The 20,452-nt window shown below is 39.2% G+C and overlaps 1 protein-coding gene and 1 long non-coding RNA gene across 10 annotated transcripts in view; one reads left to right on the forward strand and one right to left on the reverse strand.

Moving 5' to 3' along the window:
• NRG3 (neuregulin 3) overlaps positions 1-20,452 on the forward strand; it is a 1,098,475-nt gene that overhangs the window by 1,068,880 nt on the left and 9,143 nt on the right. For all 8 annotated transcript variants that reach the window (XM_001927008.6, XM_084997437.1, XM_084997434.1 and 5 more), the window contains exons 7-8: positions 13,580-13,707; positions 18,389-18,559. In XM_001927008.6, the coding sequence (XP_001927043.4) occupies positions 13,580-13,707; positions 18,389-18,559 (299 nt within the window). The remainder of the gene's footprint in view (positions 1-13,579; positions 13,708-18,388; positions 18,560-20,452) is intronic.
• LOC110256712 (uncharacterized) overlaps positions 4,304-20,452 on the reverse strand; it is a 451,478-nt gene continuing 435,329 nt past the window's right edge. Inside the window, exons 7-8 of one of the 2 annotated variants that reach the window (XR_014828205.1) lie at positions 19,745-19,825; positions 4,304-4,816 (exon numbers count right to left, since the gene is read on the reverse strand). This is a non-coding gene — a long non-coding RNA (uncharacterized LOC110256712). Of the gene's footprint in view, positions 4,817-11,527; positions 16,618-19,744; positions 19,826-20,452 lie in introns of those variants that run through there. The other variant, XR_002338610.2, reaches the window with a different exon arrangement.

The raw sequence follows: 20,452 nt of genomic DNA on the forward strand, positions 1-20,452 counted from the left end.
CAATTGTGCTGGTCACCAGGGATACAATGTTCCCTATGGTATGGAAACTTATGTAGTAAGAAATACAAACACCCAAAGGAAACTTGCACAATGAGATGGTTCATGTGCAACAGAGACTGGAGTAGAGACCATAGGAAGGTGCTGAGAGCAGAAATGGAGGCAGTAAGAAATCTAGGCTTGAACTGGATTTTATAGAACCTGAAAGGTTCATCTAATAGTCAAAAAGCAAAGGATGAGTGGGTAGAACAAACAGAAAGAATAAAGCCATGGAATCCTAAATGCATGCCATGTTCAGGCAACTCTGAGGTAAGGAGTGTGAGAGAAATGGGAGGAGAGAGTTGCGGTTCCAGATCAGTGCTTCCTAACACCAGGCCTTAAACAGATAACAGAACTTGAGGTTAAATGCAAACCTTTGAATCCTACATTATTTCTAAAGTAGTTTTAACAAGTTGAGATATGTTGCAAAACACTAAATTAAAAACAAGCAAATGTTACAGAACTTGGAGTCAGCTACTTGTCGCTAGAAAGCCAATACTCAGAGACAAATATAACTTTCAAAAGATTGAAAGTTTTCAAGGGAGAACCGTTTGAAGAAGGGATCAGAAATTTATAATCTTCCACTGTGTGCAGATTTTCTTCTGATTGGTTGGTGGCAAGGTAACAGGTGGGTGCTCTAGTAGTCTTGTGATCAGCCTTAAGTTACCATCCTCTGCTTGGGTGGGGGCCTTAGTTCCAGCAGAAAAAAACTCAAAGATTCTGCTGGTTGTATCCCTTGAGGGGGAACCAAGACCCTGCCCTACACTGCATTATTGTTTCTTGACTATTCTTCCTTTGTGTCTGCATGATCTCACTTCCTTGGTTAGCAATTGATTGAAACTGCTCTTTGGTACTCAGAGAAGGTCAAGGAGGAGGAATGAAGCCTATTTCCTCCAAACAAGAAACAGGGGACACCGAAGAGATTTGTATGGAGGAGGGCCCCACAGGGTCCTGCTGCATTTCACAAACACTATCTCAGACCTAATGGAAGATCCCTGTCAGACTAGCAATTCTTTGCCCCTACACAAGACTGCACTTCCAGATTCTGAGGCACAAAATGAAAGCACAAAGACCGCAGTATAAACCCTGGTATTTGGATATAATATGCAATCACCCAGGATACATTCACAACCCTCCAAATGTGTAAATCAGTGGGAATTTATACATATTTTTGATTCTAAGAAATCATTACTTAAAAAGCCACCATTATGCAGTGTGTAACAGATGTACTTAGATGTTTAATGCAGAATTCATACATCAGAATTGCTTCCCAGCAAAGTTTTGTTAAACTTGTAATCATGGCTGTGTGTAGGGATTGTTCTTTTTGAAACAGAGCAAATGTTTTTGCTAATGATTTCTAATGAGTATTATCCTACCACCCTGAAACAAATGCAGTGATGAGGGGCTTCAATCCCTTAGCAACTGGACCTGTCAAAGATAAACAAAGCCAGAAGCTAGTTAAAGTAGTAAGGACAGATTGCTAATCAGTAATTCACTATTGCATTATGGAAAAGGATCCAGTGTTAACTAAACACAGCTTCAACTTGTTCAGAGGTGACTGGGTGTTTTAAAGGGAAAATGAGGGACCAGGAAGGGAAAACAGTGGGGGCTTGACAGAGTTAGGGAAGTGAAAAATTACCAAGAGTTTGTCAATGTAAATGTGTTTAATAGACCATTATTGAACTTAGGATCCTGTCTTTCTACAGAGACTGGGAGACAGAGGCCATGTCCTTCTTAATGATGACATTTCAACTAAATGGCATTCAGGTCCTTGAGAATGACACGCCCCAGTTGTAGGAGATACATAAACATCTCAACAGGACAAAGGAAGGTTTACCTTCCTAAACCCCTTTTAGTAAATGCTCTAAGAAAGGTTTCTGGCCTATCCTCAGGCATTGGCTAAAAGAAACAGTAAATTCTTTTGGAGGCTTTTAGTTTTTTTGGTTTTGGTGTTTTTTGGTAGACATTTTTAAGTAGGGCTAGGGTCAACCTAGGAATACAGTCTTGAACTGTTAGAACTATGTTAGAGTTTACTGAAGTCTTTTAGTTTGGGGGTGAGTGAATGAAATCATTTAGGCAGAAAATTTGCAATCGTTAAAGGCAAAAGTTGAGGGTTAATCCAGAAAAAGGCTCAGAGTGACACCACGCAACTCAGATTGGGACTTAAACCCAGCCAAAACCCAGACTGAGACTTGAATCTACAGGCTGAAACTTGAATCCACTGTCTTTTCATTAAAATCACACACCTGGGAGTTCTTTTGCAATGTAGCAGATTGGATTAAGGATCCAGCATTGTCACTGCAGTGGCTCAGGTCACTGCTATGTCATGGGTTCGATCCCTGAACTGGGAACAGAATTCTGCATGCTATAGGTGAGGCCAAAAATAAATAAATAAATAATTGCACACCTGGTTCCAGGACTTACTGAAGTACAGGTACTTTTTGTCTCAGCATAGAAGGAATTTAGCAAGAGGCCAAGTAGATTTATTGAGGGAGAGACATTCCATAGACAAAATGTGGTCTGTCTCCAAAGGCTTGAGAGCACCCCGAAATATGGGGTGGTTAATGTTTATGGGCTAGGTAATTTCATAGGCTAATAAGTGGGAGGAGTATTCCAATCATTTTGGGGAAGGGGTGGGGAATTTCATGAATTGGGTCGTGGCCCTCTTTTGGAGCTTTTATGGTTGGCCTCAGAACTGTCATGGCACCTGCGAGCATATCATTTAGCTGCTAATGCATTGCATGAGTATAAGGAAGCTCAAGGGCCACTAAAAGTTGGATCTTCAACTATCTTGGACCTAGTTGGTTCTAACCAATTTTTGTCCTATCTTCAACAGCTATGTCATTCGTTAAGGGTTGTGCCCTGCCTCCTTCGCTCCTATTTCTAGAGGAGCCTATCAAAGTTTCCTCAAGAAGAGAGTCTCTCAGTCCCTAGGCATTTTATAGGGTTGCAGCCAGAATATACACATTGTTTTATGTTCTTTTCCACTGAATCTATGATCAGTCAATAGCATTTTCCCTCTGTGTTAGGATCTCCACAGACTCATTTGGGAGAGAGCATAATGGCCCACTAAGTGGCCACTTCACAATTTTCTCCACCTTCCCCTCCTAGTGGACACTCATTTTCTTTCCTATTGTTTAATTATTAAAGCATTATTAAAATAAACTTTTCACTCCTGTGTTTCCCTCACCTCTTATTTGATTGGAATCATTAGGTTAGAACAACAGGACAAAATTATTAACTGTAGGGGTTGCAGTATTTGGAAGACCTTCCCAGTATTATAGGGAAGACCTTTCCCTATAATTTTCTTTTACTTATCTCTCCCTCATCCCTCCTCTTCAGCTCACTGCTCCACCAGAATTTTTGTGTGTTGACACAGGGCAGCAGAGGCTTAATTAGATCATTCCCCAGGGCTCAAAATAGGATCTGGGAAGGCATCTTTTTGTATTCACCCCATTTTTGGATAAAGAGAGTATGGCTAGGACATTTTTTTCTCTGAGTTGTGGTGTAGTCAGCTACGACAGCACATTTCAAGGGAACATCAGTCTGAAGGGCTACACAAACACTGGGAATTCAGGCAGAGGATAGATATGAGAGGGAGACATTTAGGGACCCTGAAGAAAGAGAGCAAGGTAATTGAGGAGACATAGGCCTGCCAGCCTTAGCATCCTGTGCATTGCTGTCTAGGCTCAAGGGAACCCTGAGCAGAGATCCCTTTAACAAGACTAGATTGGGATGAACAAGTTGCTTTCCCAAAGGCACATATCATTTTCTGTGCTGGAAAGCAATGTGGGTCACTATCAGCTTTGTCATACCTTTGTCAACATTGCTTTTGCTAATTTAATAGCAGAAAATTGCATGCTTTAATTACATTTCACTGTTTGAGAGGGTAGTATAATCTGTTCATCTATTTCAAGTCAAATTTCCACTTTGGTGAATTATGTACTGATAACCTTTCTCAAAATTTTATTATAAGAATTAAATGACAATTTGACAGCAACTTTTCATGTTGTATGTTATGGAAGAAAATAGTAATAGAGAATGGGTATCAATAATCTCTTAAAAAGAAATTGAAATATTTAAGAATATTTGCTTTCTTACAATGCTATGCTTAAGATATATAAGAGGTATATAGGACATCTGAGCAGTTGGTCAGGTAACAAATAGCCTTAGGGAAAGCAGTGATTTGTACTGTGGCTAAGAACTGTCTGCATCCATGTTCAAATGCAAAAGTATTAACGATGTCCATGAAAAATTAATCATTTGATCTAAGAAAGAAATGGAAAGTTTTATTTGGGCCAAATTTGAGGATGATAAACCAGAAAGAGCATCTCAGAAAGCTCTGAGAACCATTCTGCCCATTACAAGTCAAGACATAGTCATACAAGTTTTTTGAGACAGATGGCTGTACGTCAAATGACATAGTATTGACAGTTTACACAATCCAGATCTAAGTGTTATCCTGGTGGGTCATGAGATGTCCTACAAAGTCAAGAAGGAATGGTATCTTTAAGGAGCTGGCTTGCTGATGCTGGGAGAATGGTGCTCTTTATGGCTGAGTAGGAATTCCTGCCAGATGGAGAGGTCTGGTCCATGCGTAATGCAGATACACAATTCACAGTGGGAGGAGAGAAGAAGCTAAAGGGCCCAGAAGATTTTTTGTTTAAATTTCTCTTGTCTTGCCATAAAAATGTGACTTTTATTTTACAAAGAAAATTTGCAAAAGCATTTTTCTTTGGTAGGTCTTTTTTTTTTTTTTTTCTTCTTCTTCAGACCAGAACTGTGAGGAAACACCAATGTCAATGATGAGAGAAAAATACGATAAATAAAATAACGATAATAACAAATAACATGTACTGGATACAGACATAGAAACACACTTTTATTTAGTCTTAACAACAACTATTTAGTTTACACCCACAATGTGCAGAAGAGGGAATGAGGACTCAAACCTTGAGAAAGTTAACCTCCGTCAGGCACATAGTGAGTAACTGAGCGCCAAACCCATATCCCTGAAACTCAGTGATTCTCAACAGGGAGCAGTGTTTCCCCACAGATCATTTGTCAAAGTCTAGAAATAGTCTGGGAGTTACAATTTGGGAGGGGAATGCATGATCATCTATGAGTAAAGGGTGCTGACCTAATATAATGCATGGGGTGGTCCCCCACCGCAGAAAATTATCTTTCTCAAATGTCAAGAGTAGTGAGGAAGTCCAGAGTCCAAGGTTAAGATGCAAAATGTGTCCACTTAAGAAATTCTGAAGGGCTACTTAGGTGTTCTATCTATCACCACCCTTCAGGCATTGACTTCTACTGCATGAAGGGAGACAGGTTGACCCAAGTACTACAACCCTAGGGACAGAAAATGTCCTGCTCTGCTTACCCCATCAGGCAAGTTTGTCTTCATTTTATCCTAAAGCCCCCAAGTTAACTACTTGAAATTCTTTGCAAATTGCAATGTTGAACAAATGAATTGTCTGTGTCTGGCACTCCCTGAAGTTCATTAAATATTCATTGGGAAGGGTTTCACTTTTTAGTCATTTAACAAGATGTGAAACATCCAGTCCAGTGAAGCAACATGACATTCTGGAAACATTTGACTCAGAGGCTGCAGAACCAGACTGACAGTGCCTTGGAATAAACTAGCTCCATACCATCATTTACAGATGAAGCATTCACGACTCTCATTTCCTCTGTCCCTGATGTGAGAGTGCTGGGGGTAGAGTTATAACCTCCAGCCCAGTCAAGTGAGTGAAACTTCTCAGCACCTAGTTCAGGGATCAGAAACAGAAGATGATCTATTCTCTCTTAAAATCAAGAGAAAATATACCTAAGTGAAAAGTAAAGGAACAAAATAATATATTCCTTCCCAGAGATTTTTCAATAACCATCTCAGGAGAGATAAATTTGGGAGTAATGTTTAATGAGAAAGAACTGGAAAATATTTGCATGCAGGAGGAGAACAGTAAGACTTTTATGCCTAACACAGCCTTAGTAATTGGTAGAGAGAGGCATTCATTCATTCTATCATGCTTATTGAACATTTTTCTATGTTGAGCTTTTCATGAAGAGCTTAAAAAATACCAACAGAAGAGATGGATCCTGACTTCAGGGAATTCACTGATTAGTCATAGAAACAAACACCTAACCATATACTTTTTTTGTAATGTAGACACATTAAGTCAAATTGCTATCAGATAATGGAAAAGGACATCTAAAATTGGCTAGGGAAATCTGTGAAGCCTGCTCTGAAGTATGTGACATTTAAACTGAGGCTTGAGAGTGAGTTGAAGTTCGTCAGATAGTTGGAGAGATATTAGTCAGAAGAAGTGATTTCCTTGTAGTGTGAATCACAATTAATTTTGAATAGTTCTAGTCTGATCTCTTTTTTAAACATCAAATTCTAACTTATAGATTCATACATTCATCTGTTATTTTTCATTAAAGTATAGTTGATTTATAATATCATGTTAGTTTCAAGTAAACAGCACAGTTGATACAAGCCACAGTTTCCTCCATCCGTGTCTCGCCATATTAAAGAGAAAGTACATTTTCAGAGAGAGAGAACTCATGTGTACACAGGTTAAAAGAGGACCCGACAGACTCTGCAATAGTCTTTCTACCCCACAAGGCAGACCTGAGTGGAAACCCAATCAGAAGACCAATCTTCTGATTGGTCTTGGGCAGGATACAATATTTGCATGGGGAACAGGTTATACGGTGGCCAGGTAAGGAATGGGCCACATTCCTTCTCTAGCAGGGAGTGAGCAGCCCCAGCTGGTCAAGATGGGGGAAGGGACATTACAAGAGACATGGCCAGAGGCTTTTGATTTTAATCTCCTTGAAGGGGACTTGAAGCCTGTAACACAATGATCCAGTTATACATAAGCACTTTTTTTTTTTAATTTCTTTTGTCTTTTTAGGGCCACACCCACAGCATATGGAGGGTCCCAAGCTAGGGGTTGAATCAGAGCTATAGCTGCCGGCCTACACCACAGCCGCAGCAACATGAGATCCAAGCCATGTCTGGGATGTACACCACAGCTCAGGGCTGGATCCTTAACCCACTGAGCAAGGCCAAGGATGGAACCTGCATCCCCATGGATACTAGTAGGTTTGTTAACCACTGAGCTGTGACAGAAACTCCCATAAACATACATTCTTTTTCAAATTCTTTTCCCTTATAGATTATTACAAATCTGAGTGTAGTTCCCTGGGCGATACAGTAGGTCCTTGTTGGTTATCTATTTTATATACAGTGGTGTGTATATGTTATACCCAGCCTCCCAATTTATGCCTCCCCCACGTTCCCCTTTGGTAATCAAAATTTTGTTTTCCTTGTGAGTCTCTTTCTGTTTTGTAAATAAGTTCATTTATATCTATTTTTCTTTTTTTTTTTTTTTTTTTTTTAGATTTCACATATAAGCAATTTCATCTGGTATTTGTTATTCAAATATGTACTAAATATCCACTAAGGACCAGGGATGTAATGATGACCCAAAATGATGATGTTCCTAATTCCAAGGAGCCTACTAATTACCGTAGCTGATAGATATTAATCAAAGAATCCCAGAAACAGATGTGCCAAGGCCTACAGCCAACAGTGAACAGTGCTGTTAAGGCTTACAGAAGGCAGGTCTGGGAGATAACCTGATAATAGGAATAGCTCACTTTCCCTGGCAGAAGGGGGCACCTCGTTGAGGTGAGGTGGTGGGGGTGGAAGTGGGGCTGGAGGACTGCTTGCTGTCTGTCCTGGCTGTCTGGGAAGGGTGTCCAGCTGTATTATTTCTCTTCAGTTGAAATGTAGTAAAGTTTGACAGCAATTGTTATGGTTCTTCCTGCTTCCCTAAAAGGTGCAAACATTCTTAAAATAGCCACAATGGTCATGCTGTTTTTAATTATATAAGAGATCTGGATGAAATCATACTCTAAAACATGTCATAACTGCTCAGTCTCACCATCTTCTAGGCTCACAAGTCAGACCTGCAATAAAGAACTTTTTGACACAGACATAGGTGAGCTGAGAGCAAGGTAGAGACAAAACATTGAAAACCTTAAAACCATTTAAAAATATCCTCCCTTCTGCGTTTATTGCCTGGGGTTCTAGACCAGCTGATTATCAACTCTGTCAACATTGCTTTCCAACATGGACATGGCTTTCATTTAACCTTCTGATGCTCGCTGTTTTCAGGGCAGACCTGGAAACAGCGGACATGGCTCTACTCCCAACACGCGCCTTCTTCTCTAAGGGTCTATTGATTTCTGGGCCCCACTGACAGTGTGCTGGGAACAAGGCAGGTGTGGTGCAAACAACAGTTGGCGTCCTCAGGACCTACGAACACTTCCACAAGGCGGCCTTCCAGGGAAATCAAGCAGGATAGTGCTTCCCTGTGAAATGACCGTATTGACCAGGGTCCATGCAGGCTTGAAAGGAAATTGGCTGAGCTCATGCTGATAGGACAGGCAAACGGTCTGTGCCACCTCTTTATTCAGGATTAAAGTGACACTTTATATATGACACCAAATGAAGTTTTCAAAAAACATGTGCAAACACAAAAAGTCAAGATCTGTGTGAATGCAGGGAAAAACAAACAGACAAAAACCAGGGAATTAACTGCCATACTTTGTAACATTGTACAGAAATGTTAATGGGGAGGGCCAGGCAGGCAGCCTGAGCACTTGAACTTCACTGTAAATATGATCAGATGGATAAGATAAAACTGTGGCAACCTCCATTCCGCCCAGGGATAGAACTGCATAAATTTTGGAAGGAAGCATAATAAATGCTTTTAGCACAGAGTATAACATGGCCAAAAGTTGTGATCCTGGTCAGTAAAGCTGCCTTTAAGGAAAGTCCGTGCAGACTGTTGGGCTGAGTGGGTTATGCTCCTTGAAGTCCCAGAGCTGAGCTACTTAGGAAACTAAAGGAAAGCTGAATACTGCCTTTAGTCTCTAATTTTTTGTTTGTTTGTTTTTTGGTGTGTAGCTTTTGCTATAACAAGCTCTTTTATTTTTTAAAGTGGACTTCATTTTTTAGGACAGTTTTAGATTATAGAATAGTTGTGAAGATAATACAGAGAGGTCCCATATACACTGTACCTAAGTTTCCTCTGTTAACACTGTAATTGATATGGGATGTTTGTTACAATGAATGCACTCATACTGATGCACCCTTATTAACTGAGATCCATGGCTTATTCAGATGTCCTTAGTTTTTACCTAACTGCTTTTGTTCCAAAATCCAAGGCAGGATACCAAGTCACATTTAATTGCCATAGCTTCTTAAGTTCCTCTTGGCTGTGGCAGTTTGTCAGATTTCCTTTATTTTAATGATCTTGATACTTTTGGGGGAGTACTGGTCAAGTATTTTGCAGGATGCTCCTCTATGGGAATTTGATGTTCTTCTCATGAGTAGATTGGGGTTAGGGGCTTTTATGAGAAAAATAACACCCAGTGCCATTTTCATCACATCCTCTCAAAAGGATGTACTATCAATATGACTTATCACTGTCGATGATTCCTTTGGTCATGTGTCTGAGGTAGTATATGTCACACATCTCCACTGAGGTTTTACTCTCTCCACCCCTCTGCTTCTACGGAGTACTCTTTGGAAGGAAGTGACTATGTATAGCCCATACTTAAGGACTGGGGAGTTATGCTTACCCTACATGCAAGCAGAGTACCATCTAAGTTATCTGGAATCTATTTCAACGGTTTTGTCTCTTCTTCGGTTGTTTGTTTATTTTTATTTATTTTTTTAAGCGCAGCGTGTGCAGCATATGGAAGTTCCCAGGCCAGGTGTTGAATCAGAGCTGTAACTGCTGGGCTACCCCACAGCCACAGCAATGCCAGATTTTGGCTGCATCTGTGACCTACACCACAGCTGATGGCAGCAATGCTGGATCCTTAACCCACTGAGTGAGGCCAGGGATCGAACCCACATCCTCATGGATCCTAGTTGGATTTGTTACTGCTGAGCCACAACGGAAAATCCTTCAGTTGTTTATTGAGAAAAATGTTCTCAGGTGAGATCAGGCTCTGATAAAGTCTCTTTTCACTGAAAAGTAGGCAGTTGTAATGGAGAACATTCTGCATGTATTTCAAAATGGTTACTTTATCCTTTCCTCATCAGAGACATGGGATGATTTTTTTCCCTTTCCTTTCTTGATTCTTTGTTGTGAGAATCTGGTGTGGTCCTGAGGGTTAAACTTATGGAAGTGTGAGAACACTCCCTAAAACGGCAGCCCTCAGAGAATTTTTACTTTCCCTCTAGTTCACACACCGATTCCAAACATTTATTAAAATTACTGCTTAAGTGTTCCTATCAGTTTATGTTTCTGGCAGATTCTTCTGTAGGTAAGCTCATCTTGACTATGATTCTCTGTATTCACGTCTCTCCAGATTCTAGAGTGGTGGTTTGCCTTGCAACCTCAATTATCTGATGGATATAACAACAGTCATTGATTTTCAGTTTGTTCAGCTTTTTTTCTTATTGTTAAGGACAGAAATGATGATTTCTAAGCTCTTTATTTGTCAGAAATGAAAACTGGAATCTCCCTCTAAATTCATTCGAACCAATATGTATGGGCTATTATTAACTTGAAGGGTTGCCAAATTATTAGGTTTTTTAGTGTTCCCATGTATCTCAATCAACCTTAGATGGGGGCACCAGGAATTTAAGTCTGTACCTCAGATCAGTACACTGAAATGAGAATGATTCTCAAAAAGTCTATGAGAGAAATGATTAAAATCCAAAATAATAAATTTTGGAAACAAATTTGTGTTAAAGGACCAAAATAATACCATTGAAAGCCACTGTAGAGTGTAACAGTAATCTAAGCATTTGAAAGAAAATATTTAGAACACAATATCTGTTATGAACACTATGAACAAGCAGAACAAGTAAGAGGTTGATTCTCTTTGAGACTTTTATCCCTGATTTTGAACAAGGCCCTCTGTCTCTCAATGATTAAGTCTCATTCGAAGCAGAGGCTCTGAACTAATGGCCCCAAAGCTGAATTAGGCTTTTTGACATACATTGCTTTTACAAAATGAATGGGTTGCTGACTTTTCATGATTAGGCAATTTCTCTAAAAAACTGGCCAATGTTTCCCACTGATAGCCCTCTGCAGAAGCAGAGCAGAAGGTATCCCCTCCAATTTGCCACAGATGCCTCCAGATAATCTCACCTGAATCTATAGCTGAGCTTTCTGAGCATCTGAGTTTGTCTTCTTTTCGACTGTGCCCACGGCACAAGCATGCAGAAGTTCCTGGGCCAGGGATTGAACCCGAACCACAGTAGGGGTCAGAGCCACAGCAGTGACATGCCAGATCCTTAACCTGATGCACCACAGCGAACCCCTGAGTTTGTCTTCCAAAACAATTTTATTAGCAGTTAGGGAAAAAATCCTAGTAGGTCTTTTATAGAACCTTAAAATCAGATAGAAATTAAAGATGTTGGTTATATTTCAATAACATGTTGATTCAGTTCACTTTTTCCATGGTTTCTGATAAACAGCTTTAATTAATCATCAGAGAAGTACACTTGAAGGTATTTCCATCATTCTTTGGAATTTGTCATTTGGGGTCACTGAAAACAACCATAATTTTCCAAATTATCTCTATATCTTCTTTTTATTCCATGTCATTCACACCATTTTGTAAGAAGTCTAGCCTATGTCAAATCCATTTCGTAAAAATCATATTCTGATTCAAGATGTCATTACTAACAATATTTGGGTTATTTTGGAAGTACTTAAAAAGAAAACATTTACTTAAAAATTTTGAAGTTACATAACCTTGACAATTTCCCTAGACTCCATAGCCAATCCCCACTGATAGACTTTTTCCCAAGGATACCATCTAGTTAAATTTTTTTTCCATCTGTTTCCTGTGCAGTTGCATAGGTGACACAGACACACACAAACATATGCACACAGAAATATACATGTATATGTACATATAAAATCTATTCATATGTGTATATACCCACACAAAGCTAAATACATTTGTATATACCCACATACACTTATGTACACATCTGTTTACTGCATTTTCCTTATTTACACAAGTGGATCCATATTATGCATACATTTTTTGCACCTTGTTTTTATTCTTTTCAATGGCTGTATAGTATTTATTTGTGGCCATTTCTATAGTTTCTAATTCTTTTTCTTTTTTGTTTTTTTCTTTGTCATTAAAAATTCCACCACTGACATAATCCTGGTAATTGTATAATTTTGAACTTTTATAATTAACAATAGAAATCCCTAGAAGTAGTATTTGGGATCACAGGGTATATATGTTTAAAATCTGGGAACATTTTGCCAATGTGTACCCCAACAAATTAGCACCAACTCTATTTTTCTTGAATCTTTGCCTTTTCTAGATACTCCTGAAATTTAATTTTCTCTGTTCTGATTTTCACCTCTTTACAATGAGTACAGTGATACACCTTCTCATATGTATTTTGTATATCTATTTTTTTGTGAAATTCTTATTCATATATTGCTCTAGTTTGGTTAACATACAAAAAATGTCATTTCTCAGCATAGTTTTCTAGAAAAAGAACTTGCTACCCCTTACTGCTTGTTCAAGTGCTAAGTGTCCAAGGAGTGGTAAACTTGGCAACTGCTGCCTGGTTGAGATTTCATGTGATATTTCCCTTGGGAAAAAGTTTTCTTTCTTTTTTTTCTTTTTTGGCTGCACCTGCGACATGTGGAATTTCCTTGGGCCAGGGATCAAACCCGTGCCACAGCTGCAACCCAAGCCACTGAAGTGACAACACCAGATCCTTAATCCATTATGTCATAGGAGAACTCTGGGGAAAAGTCTTTCTTAATGTGCCTAAAGAAAGCCATATAGTTTTCTATATATGGTTTTCTCTAGGCTCCCATGCCTCATGATACCCCATAGCTAAAGGTGAAACCAAGGGTTTATAACTATAAAGAATAAATTGTTCACACACTTCTCTTGTTAGATATAGCAATTACCTGGTAACAGGCCGAAAGAGGGAAACGGTGGAGAGTGGTGGGAAGATACTCTAAATCAGAACCTTCCATAATTCTAAAACTGTTTGAAGTTCATTCAATCAGCATTTATTGAATCCCTATTGTTAGTAGTTCAGCCCTAATTAATTTTTTGGTAAAATGTACATTGACTAAAAAATACTTGTGTTAGATAATAGTTTGTATCAACTATACTTCAATTAAAAAAAAAAAAAACACTTGTGACTTTGGCTCTTAGGCATAGTGTGCCATGGGTAAATGCTGAAATGAAAAGATGGTAATGGGATTCTAAAGTGAGGAACCTTGTTATATGGACATTATCTAATCACAAAGAGTTTGGGGGACCAGGGGAGAGAGCATACTCAGTGTGTGAGAAATGGGATGAAAATGATGTCTTTATCATTCTCCTAATCAGGTGCCCAGTGGAAAAGTTACTGGTAAGTTCCAGTAGTGTTTTGACACATAGCTATAGTATCAGAGACCCTCCTCTCATAACTTCTCCTCCAGCTTAACTTTGTGCATGTGATTTTCCACAGTATTCAAAGGCGGAAAGGCATCCTGTGACTGCATTGGGGAAAATGATGGAGTCAAGTTTTGCCGGCCCCCAGTCATTCCCAGAGGTCCCTTCTCCTGACAGAGGAAGCCAATCTGTCAAACACCACAGGTACAGAGAGCTAATGGTGGCGGGCATGGGCACATTGACACTGTGTATGAAGCTGGACCATACATGCCAAGGAATGGCAGCATTATTCAGGAAAGATGATTGTTCTTGCTTCTTCTGCAGTTCCCCAGGATGTGATGCTCTAACATCTCACAGCAGGTAAACCAAAGATACCAGCAGGCAACCATGCCCCTTTAAGAAACCTAAGGAACTATTAACACCACCCGTCAAGGCTGCAGACACAGCCCAGTGAATGAAACAATTGCATTCCAAAGACTATTAAAAACATGATTTTCCCTAGCCTGCCTTATCACCCTCTGCAAATTTAATGACTAATTCTTCCCTAGGCAGCTGATGGGACATGCTTCAGGTCTTCTAACATGGTTCTTAAAGAAAACTTTCCAGGGGAAAGAGGCCTAGAAAATCTCCTTGAGTTTATAAGATCTGCCATTATCAATGGAGTGGCCCTTTTTTATAAGCTGACCATAAAAATTGACTCTGGGGGAGAAAGCCAAAAATAAAATTATCTTATAAAAGTCATCTTAAAAATTTTATAGCATTCTGAGGCCGAGCACATTCCTCAACATCTTCTAGTTAGATGCTATGTTTTCTACATAAGGAAACTGGAACTCTGAAAATTGAATGTCTTTGTTCTACAGTGCCAGTGCTTGGGACTTGCTGGAACAGACATTACATATATGTGTATCCAAAATATATCCTCAATTTTTGTGGAAGTTGACTAGAGATTAAGATTCCTTTTCTTAGTAAGAAGTACAGTGTTTAAAAAATTCTGAAAAGATTATGAAAAGATTAAAAATTTTTTCAAAACAGAAGAGGGAAAAAATATTTGTTACCAGCAATGAACAATCAATGTTGTTGACCCTTGGTCTTTAGGTATCTATTTTGAAAACCAACATGACAGAAGTATGAATTCTTTAAGGAAACCAACTTCTTCACCTATTAGGGACAGATTTTATTGTTGCTGGCCACATTTCCTATGAGGTTTTCAGTTACTCTGGATACTAATCCTCAGAATTTGATGGTGATTTTTATTCTACATGAGTAGAGAATGAGATACCAAGGGTTTTCTAAGTTTAAAAAAAATGGTTTAAATATTTTCAACACAGGATGAAATATGTTTGACTGCTGGATAATTACTTTAGTTATTAACTACAATTTTTGGTTTATATCATTTGGGGCATTTATAAATATTTCGCTGTGAAAAGAGCTTTTAAGTTCATTGGACCTAATGGAAGATCTTCAGTTAGGGAAAGAAGTACAAAATTATCAGCCATTTAGAAGATTTTTTTTTTCCAAGGAGCATTTTCCTCTGCTGGTTGTAACACATGTTAAAGTGGTATTCCATCCAGCCAAGTAAAATAATTAAATATAATATTAAGTACTGTATTATGCCATGCATGTTTTAAAGTTGGTATAATAAAGAATTATAGCTTCTAATGTATTTGAGCTGCAAATACCCTACCCCTACTTTTGTCTGTTGATGTACCCCCTCTTAAACTTGGCTTCTACTCTGGTTTCCAGGAATCACTCACAGATTAGATAAGGAAGTCTCTGAGAGACCTTCCTTTTTGTTTGGTTCAATGACATTGCAGCATTTGTTGACATACATTGTGTGTCCTGATAGATAGGCAAAGGTTGATTTATAAGGTGCTTTTAGAACTTTGTAAATTATAGTTCAATATATCATAGCTTTTGTTTTGTAAAACATGCAGTAGACTTAAACGTTTTCGTGATTGATAACCTGGTCACTGATTTATGTCCTACAAAGTGCTCTATAACTTCCTGAATGCCACTGGGTTAGAAAGCTTGAATAGTTGATTGATCAACAGGTAAAGAACTGTTTTTTAAGATGGGTCAGTAGTTCATCCTGGTAGATTTTGTGGTTGTGACATTTTGGCTAGTGATGAATAATTAATTTCTTTTTGTGCACTGCAAATATGACTCATTTGGATAACTCATTTATGATACAAAGTTATTAATCAAAGTCATTATTTCTCATGTTTAGTAAAAAAGAAAAAGAAACCTTTTTCTTTTCAAAAACAAAAGCTATTATGGCATGTCATGCTTATTGCATTATATTTTGGTAATATAAGTCATTTATAGGCAGCACGTATGTAGGTTTTTAAGATGAAGCAAATCCCTGGAGTATAAGCCCTTGAGTTGTCAGTCTGGGCAGAGGAATCAGGGGGAACTTATTGTGATGAGCACTTACATATGCCAGGCTTCCTGCTAGATATTTTACACACTTTCTTTTAACTTCCCTAGCAATCCTATAAAAATACCTAAGCATGTGCTAGTACCATTATCTGCATTTCCTCCACTCATATCTAGGCTTTACCTTTTTCTGCCTTGCCCTATGCCCTAGAGGATAGCAGGCTCCTTTGTCTTTGGGCTTTTATTGGTTCACTGCGATGCCCAGCCAAGAGATGGAAGGGCAGGGGCCAGTGAGGTCCTAGTGCTTTGGCCTCCTCCCTCCCTGCCTGGTTGCCCCAGCTACATCCCTGTTCCTGGGGCCACAGCACCCGCCAGGTGGTCCTGTTCTTGCAATCCTTTTCTCTCTTCATTCATGTAACTGCGCTTTCCCCTTATCCCTCCAGTTACAGGATGGTGGCAGCTTCCCATTGTTACCAGCTCTGATGTACAGAAGCATCCTGTATCTTTTTTTTTCTCAAACACTGCGTACATTTTTGTAAATAGCAAAATCCTCCCAAATGACCCAATTTAAGATGCCATCTATTTCCCTCCAGGACTCTGACTGGTAGAAGTGCTTCCCCCAATATGCTGCTAGTAACATATAGACCTGAGATGCACACCCTGGTGTGGCTAATTCTAGCATCCAAGCCTGAGTACCCCATGGACTCCACAGTTGCCATTGGATGGTACAGACAGAAGCTGGAAGAGAGGGAAACAAATTAACTATTACAGAGTTCCTTAAACTTGCTGGCTCAGTGATCTAACTAGAGGTCCTTTTTATTAAGCATGTTAGGACTCAACACAGAAATATTTTGATGCAGAATGACATTGTAATAATGTTGCCAGGTATGATCTGGTGTCTGCACAAACTCAGAAGGTTAAAGCTGGGCTTGAAGACTATGAAGTGTGATCAGTTACTTTGCCAAAAGCAGAAAGGTAGCTACTAGCACTCACATGTCAGGTTCTCAAATTCTGACCTTGCATAATATTTGAGATGTTGTGTTTTTTATTTATTAAGTGGAAATAACAGTGCTATTGGTAGGGAAAGGTTACAGAACTCCAAATAATATAGTAATATGGATAAATTTGGTTAGGGGACTGGTTCCTTTAGAACTTGAAAGTATATTTAAATTTTGAAAATGTTTTTTCCTCTTTCTGTGTATGGTTTTATTGTTATTTTCACAGCTCAATGAGAATGTGACATGAAAATTCTAGGTTCACTTACTGTCATCTCATGGAATGTCTATTCCGGAGCAAAGTTCTCCTTCCAGTTCATATGGTAGTGGGATAAATTCAGGGGGTAGACAGAGGAATGGGCATGGGATGAGTAATATGACCTCTGTGCAGAGTCTAGTTCTTTGTTTAATGTGATCTATGTAGGGATCTTACCTGAGGTTTACCCCATTTATGCCTTTTGCCTTTTGATGGCATCTGATAACATATGGTTATTTGGGTATTCTGACATAGGAGTCACATGACATATATGATCAGACATTTACTAAAAGCAAACTTAAAAGTTATTATGGGATGATATGAAATAATGCATGTGAAACTTCTGAAAATTGTAAAGCGCTATAGAATTTAAAGGCTCTTTCATTCAATAAAAAAAATGTTTAAGGAGTTCCCATCGTGGTGCAGTGGTTAACAAATCCAACTAGGAACCATGAGGTTTTGGGTTCAATCCCTGGCCTTGTTCAGTGGGTTAAGGATCTGGCGTTGCCGTGAGCTGTGGTGTGGGTCGCAGATGTGGCTCCGATCCCACGTTGCTGTGGCTCTGGTGTAGGCCAGTGGCTACAGCTCCAATTAGACTGCTAGCATGGGAACCTCCACACCTCTAGATATTGCAGGAGGGGCTCATGAAAAGGCAAAAAAAAAGACCAAAAAAAAAAAGGGTTTAAAAGAGCAAGCTCTAAAGAAAAATAATTTTGGTTCTAAGGATTTATGAAAATTTGAGATAATGAAACTGGGAAAGTACCATGTATATTAAGGAGAAAAATGGCAATTAAAATTCGGTTTGTTTATTCTACCACTAATGCAAGGGAATTTTTCCCCATAAAGCTCTCAGAGCTTTATGTGTTTAGTTCCTATCAGTGTTTACCAACAAGGCTATTTTTATCTCTATTAGAGATGCTCCTATAGCTTAGATGATGAGGGAGGATAGGATCAGGAGCTGAAGAATTCCTGAAGCACACCTCTCTGGTGGAAAGCTGCCATTATTTAAGCCCCTTGTACTCCAGCCCAAACTGGAAAACCAGAAACACAAGAACTGGAACTTCTCTTTTCTCAGTCTCTCCAAAGATAAAATGGATTCAGCAACTTTGGGTACCTCCTAGAAGATATCCTATGAGCAGGGGTGGAGCCTGACTTACAACTCAGGATCTGGGGTGTGCACATGCAGTGTTTGTTGAGCAGCCCCCAGTGAGATTATTGCTATGATTGATTTGTCTCTTGGTTTTCTTTCCCCCAACAGGAGTCTCTCCTCTTGCTGCAGCCCAGGGCAAAGGAGTGGTATGCTCCACAGAAACGCCTTCAGAAGGACACCCCCTTCTCCCAGAAGTAGGCTGGGCGGAATTGTGGGACCAGCATATCAGCAACTCGAGGAATCAAGGATTCCCGACCAGGATACAATACCTTGCCAAGGGTAGGTCTTAAAAGCAATGGAATTTAGGGAGGGTGCCTTGAATGCTGTGGCTTTAAATTGAGTTATTTTGTTCCTTGGGTTTTTATTCACTGATTTCATCATTAGTTGGTTATTTATGCTTGCTTCTATCTTTGTTCCACCAAAGATAAACTAACTTTAAAGAAGAGACACAATGAAAATAGATATTAGGGAAATGTTAGATGGAAAAGAAATATAACACCAGGAAGAAAGTAAGTGTATAGCTATCTAGACACTGCATTATACAGTTGCTAAAATACCTGGGAATTTTTTTTTTATTTAAAAAAAAATAGAGATCTCTTATGAGGACTAAAGTGTTCCTTTATCCTTATTATTTAATTCTCTAATCATTATTAATCACTAAGTACTTAATTCTCTAGTCACTATTTTGAACAACACCATAAACAGTAACCTGTAACATGTATAGCACCGGCTCCACTGAGCATTCTTGAATGTATCTCAGTCAGTATAGACAGCATACTGTCATAATGTACAACTAGCTGAACTCAGCTCTCTAGTTTTATTCATGGTACAGGGATAGAAAAGTTGGCTCTGGATTGGATGGCTGCAGCTCATCCCTGCAGTGCAAACTGTCCCTTCCTCTGAGTGGACACAGACCCTCAGAGGGCTCCTAGTAGAGTGAGTGGAGTATGGAATGAATCTTAGCACCATTTACCCAACATAAGCTGCTCAACCAAACATGCAGCCCTTGTAGAAACTGAGTGAAGTTCAGGTCTCACCTTTGCCCCTTGCTACATGTATGAATGTGAGAAAATGTTATAATCTGAGCTTAAGTTTTCTCGTCTATAAATTGAACAAAATTATACCAGTTTTGCTCAGAGTTGTTGGGCAGATTAAAAGGAAATTACATGTGTCAAGAGCTTGTACCTGACACATAGGAAGGAGAGAAGGGGTACTGGTATTTATTGTCACAGGAGTTATTATAGTATTATTATTCATTTCAAGAGCAATTAAATCAGGGTTTACTCCAGAAATTCCAGGAATCTGTTCCCTCATTCAAGCCAGGTTCTTGTTGCATCTAGTTTTTCTCTCTCTCTGCATGAGCCAGGCCAGGTTCCTGTGCTGCTTTGGTCTGGGTGACTTTTACACTCTGTCTTTATCAAGTTGGAAGTCAAAGCAGGTTTGAGTTCTGTTCCAGACTCTTACCTTTGTCTTTTCTTCTGGGCAAGATATGTATTCAACAGTGCCATGTCTGATGAATCTCAGGAACAGATTTCTGTAGGAAGACTAGAAGATAGGAAATAAATAGGCTGTGTCTGGGTTTTGTAATTTTGAAGCACTTCCAAATGGACTATAAAGTATATTTGGTACAGATCTGGGGTGAGATTTGCACATCCAACATAACAGCTGAGTTGTCCAAAATGTACAATGCAAGTTGAAATGTAGTTGGCATTTCTCTTTGCCTTGTATCTGGAAAAAGGGTTTGCATTTAGCCTATGTTTAGTTATGTTTCATAATTTCTTCTCTTCTTAAATTACTAATAATGTCTGTTACTTAGGTATATTGTTTTTCCTCCTGGGGTGAATGTTAAGAGGAGGAATGAGTGTGGCGAAATCAAGTTCAGAGATTTTATGGGTGGAGAGAGAACACAGTTCATGCAGTCTTTCTTCTTTTGGGCACTGTTTTGGCTATCATTCCATATGTACCAGTGTAAAGATGCTCTGAGCCTGTGCAAGGCACAGTCATGAACCAAACATACACAAATCTCCAGGGGCAAAAATATTCCCATGGCCTGTCCAGACCCTGCTTTGTCTTTTAACTCCTGGGAGACTTACATGTATTGTCTGCATGGTGGCAGTTTTGTTTTGGTTCAATCATCATTGGGTTTGGAGTATTATCTCCAGCTGGCTGGCC

Source organism: Sus scrofa, chromosome 14, assembly GCF_054392235.1.
Source record: "Sus scrofa isolate SSC_HxYL_T2T_F1_AM1 chromosome 14, Sscrofa_HxYL_maternal_Yorkshire_Landrace_v2.0, whole genome shotgun sequence".
In the NCBI taxonomy this organism is placed as follows: Eukaryota; Metazoa; Chordata; class Mammalia; order Artiodactyla; family Suidae; genus Sus; species Sus scrofa.